Source organism: Nestor notabilis, unplaced genomic scaffold, assembly GCF_000696875.1.
Source record: "Nestor notabilis isolate BGI_N333 unplaced genomic scaffold, ASM69687v1 scaffold5518, whole genome shotgun sequence".
Classification (NCBI taxonomy): domain Eukaryota; kingdom Metazoa; phylum Chordata; class Aves; order Psittaciformes; family Psittacidae; genus Nestor; species Nestor notabilis.
The window spans coordinates 8,635-14,349 of NW_009939527.1; the positions used below are offsets into that span (position 1 = coordinate 8,635).

At 60.0% G+C, this 5,715-nt stretch overlaps 1 protein-coding gene across 1 annotated transcript; it reads left to right on the top strand.

Annotated features, from left to right (window-relative positions):
* The first annotated feature begins 329 nt into the window (after window positions 1–329).
* Window positions 330–4,662, top strand: IL11RA (interleukin 11 receptor, alpha). The gene is made up of 12 exons (XM_010019913.1): window positions 330–429; window positions 730–790; window positions 928–1,094; window positions 1,224–1,338; window positions 2,057–2,089; window positions 2,447–2,610; window positions 2,730–2,893; window positions 2,995–3,136; window positions 3,538–3,633; window positions 3,824–3,923; window positions 4,471–4,553; window positions 4,646–4,662. The coding sequence occupies exons 1-12, from the start codon at window positions 330–332 to the stop codon at window positions 4,660–4,662; spliced, it is 1,242 nt and encodes a 413-aa protein (XP_010018215.1).
* The last annotated feature ends 1,053 nt before the right edge of the window (window positions 4,663–5,715 follow it).

The window sequence follows — 5,715 nt, forward strand, 5'->3', positions numbered from 1 at the left end:
TGGCTTAGGTCTCTGGCATGGGTCCGCAAAGGCAAAGGGCCCTTGGTCATGCCAACCCATGCAGCCCCAAGCTCTTGGTCAGTGTTTGCCCTTTGCATTCCCCCAGTCATGGGGACTTCTCAGCAGCCAGGGACCATCTGTGACAGTGGCACAGACCCTGCCACCTGAGGTCCCAGTGTCAGGGTACCTGTACTGTGCCCAGCAGGATGTGGTGAGATGTGGGGGAGATGCGGGGTGCATGGTCCTGCAGGGGTGCTCTGTGCTGTGGACCCTGCTGCCCACCCCGTTGCAGGGGATAATGCCCTCTCCTTCCCTTCTGCCTCCTCCAGATGCACAGTCCCATCCCAGGCCTGGGCAGGGTGATGGTGTTCCTCGCAGCAGCCTTGGTGTCAGCCTCCCTTGCCATCCCCGAAGACTGGGGAGAGGAAGGTGAGCGCCCCGCAAGCCCCCCGCGCAGCACCCCTTATGTCCCAGCCACGGGGTGCCTCCAGTCAGGGCATATACAAAACACAGCCCCATGGTGATGGTGCCCTCTGGGCAGCGTCCTGCTGCAGCTGCTCATTGCCCAACTGGGACCAGTGCTTCCCTGTCCCATGTGGTGGTACCTACATGAAGCAAGACCCCAGAGCCAGCACCCAGCAACCCAGGGGGGTATCCCAGGCTGCTCGACACCCAGCCCTGCCATGGGTTGGTGCTAACACCCATCTGGGGATCTGTGTGTCCCTTTAGGTGTGCAGTACGGACAAGTGGGGACAGACGTGACCCTGTTGTGTGCCGGTGCCCATGCTGGGTAGGTCTTTTCCATGCACACTGGAGGATGTGTCCAATGGTCTTTTCCATGTGTCCATGGCATGGCTTACACGGTGAGCCTGGGGTGACCTGCTGTCCGTGTCCTACAACACCCCCTGCCCGATCTCTCCTCCCCAGCTCTGCGGTGCAGTGGAGACGGGCAGACACCGCGGCACTGCCGGAGGGCTCAGCCATCCATCAGGGAGCCCTGGTGCTGGCACATGCCAGCCTGGCCACCATGGGAACCTACAGCTGCCATGGCGAGGACGGTGGCCTCCTGCATGCTGTGTCCCTGCGGATGGGGCGTGAGTAGTGTGTCCATGGGCTGAGCTATGCAGGGTGTGGAGCCCCACCAGGATGGGTCTGTAAGAGGGTTGCCAAGAGGGGACTTTGCAGTGACCAGTTGCTGACCGTCGCTTCCCCCCACACCCCAGACCTGCCGGGGGTCCCCTTTGTGTCCTGCAGAGCATCCAACTATGAGAATTTCTCCTGCTCCTGGACCTCCAGTGTGGAGACCTTCCTCCCCACCAGATACATCACCACCTACAGGTGACACATCCCTGCAGGGCATGGGCTGGGGGGGTTACAGGGTGAACCCTGGGTCTTGTCCAAGGATAACCACCAAATTGTGGTGGCCATCTGACCCATGGGTTTATCTCCTGCACCCTGGAGCAGGAGATGTATATGCTTTGGGGTGAGCAGAGCACCAAGCACTTGCTTGCTCCCTGGTGGGCCCCAGCAATGTTGGGAGGCCAGCACGAGCAGGTTCCTTTCCTGCTAACCAGAAGGGATATAAAAGAGAAGCAGGTCATCTGCAAGCCACCAAGTGCTTCCGCATGCTTCAGGATGAAAGGAGCTCTGACAGCATCACTGCTTCTAATTATCCCAGCAGGCCAAATTAGCAGGCTGCTTTGAAGTCAGGCGGAGCTCATAAAGCACAGCCCTGCTGAAAGCTGCCGGGGGTGCTTAGGAGGGGGCCATGAAGCATCAGGGGTTTAGCACAGAGGGGTGGTGGGAAGCAAAGGGCCTTGGGGCTGTAGGGGAGGGCAAAGCCAGCTACTGGGGAGCTGCTTTTATCAGTGTCCCTGTACCATTGCTGGGACCCCCAGCTCCAAGCCAGGCTGCTCACCAGCAGGGCTGGGCATGGTTTTAGTTCTGTGCCCCTTACCATGTCACCCATTTGGCAACTGGGGCAATGGGGGTGCAGACACCTTTCATGCTGTCCCCTCATCCTCACTGTCTGCTTTTCCATCTTTCTCCATGACAGGAAGAAATCGCTGACAGGTGAAGAGAAGCGGAGGTAGGACTGAATCCCACTCTGGTCCTATTCCCTGGGGACTCATCCCCATCCCAAAGGCTCTGCCACTGCCCTCAGCAGGGTCCCCAGAGTGAGGGTTACCCATATCCATAGGGAGAAGAGTTTGCCCCATGGGGGAACCTTCCCAGGAGGGACTTTGGGCTGGGATGGAGACATTCATTCATGCTCAGAGGGACATAGCAGAGCTCTGAAGGGTCGAGGGCAGCTCAGCTGTAACAGGGGCTGCCTCCTCCACCAGGCTTTAAGCATGGGGGTGTCCCCACATGTCACCAGGAAACTATCTGTGTATGGCAGGCGGGAGGGAGAGAGACTGGCCCCCCCCCTGCCCCCCCACTACAGGAATAAGAACGGGCACATGGGGCCGTGCCTGCAGGATCCATCCCGCCCCGGCACCTGCACTGTCCATGGGTCCGAGTTCTGGAGCTCCTACCGCCTGAACATCACCGAGGTGAACCCCCTGGGCTCCAGCTTCCGCCTCCTCGACGTCACCATGCAGGCCATCAGTGAGTCCACATCCACCCATCTGTCCATCCCAGTGTCCATCCATCCCCTGGGCAACCAGCCCTGGGTGGCAGCATGGCAGCACAGTGTGATGAGGGCTCCCTTGTCCTCTCCTATGCAGTTAAGCCAGACCCTCCAGAGGGCTTGGTGGTGGAGCCCATCCCCTTGGCCCCACGGCGGCTCCTCGTGAGCTGGAAGTACCCCTCTTCCTGGCCCAAGGAACCCCACTTCCAGCTCCGATTCCGGCTCCAGTACCGGCCTGTCATCCACCGCTCCTGGTCTGTGGTAAGCGGTGGGTGAGGAAAGGCAAACCTGTGGGCACAGGGCAAGGGAGGGCAGTGAGGGGTGCCCCTGCCTACCCCACAGCTACTCTTTGTCACATGCAGGTGGAGACGGTGAACCTATCCGAGGTGATCACAGATGCCTTCGCCGGGCTGGAGCACGTGGTCCAAGTCAGCGCCAAGGATTTCCTGGATGCAGGGAATTGGAGCGAATGGAGTGCCGAGGCCAGGGCAACGCCAGCCAGAGGTGCAAGGGGGACAGGCTGCAGCCCTATGGGATTTTTCCATCCCTCCCTAGAGCCTTTCCAGCACCTTGAGCTGCACCTCCCTGGCCCCTTCCCCGTGGCACTAATTCCTCCAGATATCACCCTGGGGTCCCTTAAAGTTGACCCAAGAAGCTGGTCCCATGAACTGCCCAAAAACTGACCCCAATTGGAAGGCTTTTGAAAGGGGACAAAGCATATCCCAGCCCCAAGGCAGGCTGCTGCTGTTTGGGGATTGCCCCCCACAGCCTTGGGGCAGAGAAGGGTTCCCAGAGCACTTCTAGCACCCCTTGGGACACAAGGGCACCCTTCTTTGCTTCTCTCTGTGGGTCCCTGGGATGCTGCCTGTGCTGTTTGGTGTTTCTCACCTCAATTGTCCTTTCAGAGCTGGTCACCACAGCGAGTGAAGAAACCACTACAGATGCCAGCCTGGAGAGCCTGGCTGAGGAGCCCTCCCAGGCTCCTAACCCTGAGCCCATCAGTGAGTAGAGCTGGGGGTTGTGGGCAGGGGAGCCAGGCTGGGCTCACGTGTGGCTGAATGTAATGGGAAGGGTCTTCTGCCCCGTGCCTGTGTGTGTTTGGGGTGCTGGAGCGTGCAGGAGCTTGCAATAGGCTCCCCTGGATGCCAGGGGCTGTGGCATCCCTACGCCATGACAGTGTCTCTGTCCCAGATCGCAGCGAGCCCCTGGAGAAGACGGCTGTCCTGGTGTCCCTCGGGATCTTCGCCTTCTTTGTCCTGGCTGCTGTCCTCATCGTCACCATCCTCATCTGGTAGGTTGGATTGTGAGAGGGAAGGGACTGCGTGATTGCGGTCCCCATCCCACTCTGCCCCTTGAAGGTAGTTTGTGCTCCCCTGCTCCATCAATGCACTTTCCCAGCACACCCCACCACCTGCAGAACTGCACAGTCTGCCTGGGGTCTTTCTGATGAGCCCACATCTGTGGGACCTGTCTCTGTGTATCCAAAGATGCTGCTGCTAATATCCCCCCATGCTGCACTGATGGGGACTCTCATGCTCCAGAGTCAGTGCAGAGACCCCTCCATACACCTTTGCCATCTGCAAGTCATGTCCCCGGGTCCCCTCATCCTGCACAGCTGGGCTCTCCCTGCCATGTTGTGTCTGTGCTGTTGGTTCCTGTTCCCATCCCAGCCCTGCTCTATCAGCTCCTGTACCCCTGGAGCTGACACACTGGAGTGGGTGAGCACAGCTGGACACAGCTGAATGAGGATGTAGAGTGGAACCCCTGGGGTTGCTGTCAGTGCTGGTGTTGAGGGGGGTGTTCCTTGGGGTCCTCAGCCACCACTGCTCTGTCCCCAGGCTCCGGGTGAGGAAGCACGGCAAGGACAAGACCAAACCCCACAGCTTCTTGGTTGCTGCCACCCACTTGAAGGCACTGCCGAGTGAGTTGGGGTGCAAGGGGTGTGATCGGGGGAGTGCAGGGGAGGGAGTGTGGAAATGTCCTTCCCCAACCCCCTGCCCTCTTTCTTGGCAGAGGCACAGATCCTGTAGTGATCCCTGGCCGATCCCCGCTCCCTGCACCCGCTGTCCCATGCGTGGAACTTGACGCCATTGCTGGTCCTCAAGGACCCCACGCTTCCCGGGTCACCCCACAGCCATGGACATTGCCAGAGCAGCCCCCAGTGCCGTGGGGATGCAGGATGGATCCTAAGGAGAGAGGCTGTGCTCCCAGAAGCTTTGGGCTGCCCATGCCCACCCGGAGCTGTCTGGAGGCACCTTGGACTCAAGGCAACGGGGCCAGCCCTGCTGCTGAATATATGGGGATAAGAGGCTGAGCCAGCCGTACCTCACTGCCTAGTGTTGAGGGGGACTGTGTGTGCAGGCTCCTGGAGGTGCCAGGCATCAGTGAGTAGGGGGTGCTGAGCCCTGCCCATCACCGCTCACCAGCCTGCAGAAGGGACCCCCCCCATCTATCTGCCCCTCTCCCGCATGCTGTGCCTGGAGAGCACAGTGGTTCCAATAAAGGGGATAGTGTTGGCACTGTCCTGGCAAAACCAACCTCACAGATGGTGCTGTGTCAGAGGAGAAGTGAGTGGCGTGAGGTGAGATTCCAGCTTGGAGGTAGATGGGCGCGCTGTAGGTCAGTCTTAGCCCCTCCAAGCACCACTTGCTGAGTGCTGTAAGAGGATGCAGCAGATCTTCCTTGTCCTCACCAGCCTGGCAGCAGGGACAGGACCCTCTGCACAGCCCCTCTAACTCAGCATGTGGCCCCCTCCCCACGCTTTGACCCAGCCCCTCTGATTGCTTCCATGTGTTGGCACCTCCCAATCCCCGTATTCAGCGCCAGCGGACCAACAAGATCCAGATGGGGAGGGTGGAAATACAGGCAGCAGCAGAGCAGGGAGCATGAGGAGCAGAGCCAGCTCAGGGTGGGTCCTTGCTCCTGCCCTGCTGGGGAGATGCCTCATTTCCAGCAGGGGCCCCGGGCTCCCCTTGAACCCTCTGGAGGGGGGGACACCTTCTGAAAGGGTCCTTGTAGGGACTGGGATGGAGGGGACCAGGGCAGGGCTGTGGCTTTTGGCAATGACTTGTGTGCCCACAGAC

Coding starts and splice junctions, on each gene's coding strand:
- IL11RA (XM_010019913.1), top strand. CDS start 330: ATGCACAGTCCCATCCCAGGCCTGGGCAGGGTGATGGTGTTCCTCGCA. Junction 430..729: donor CGAAGACTGGGGAGAGGAAG/GTGAGCGCCCCG, acceptor GTGTCCCTTTAG/GTGTGCAGTACGGACAAGTG. Junction 3,924..4,470: donor ATCGTCACCATCCTCATCTG/GTAGGTTGGATT, acceptor CTCTGTCCCCAG/GCTCCGGGTGAGGAAGCACG.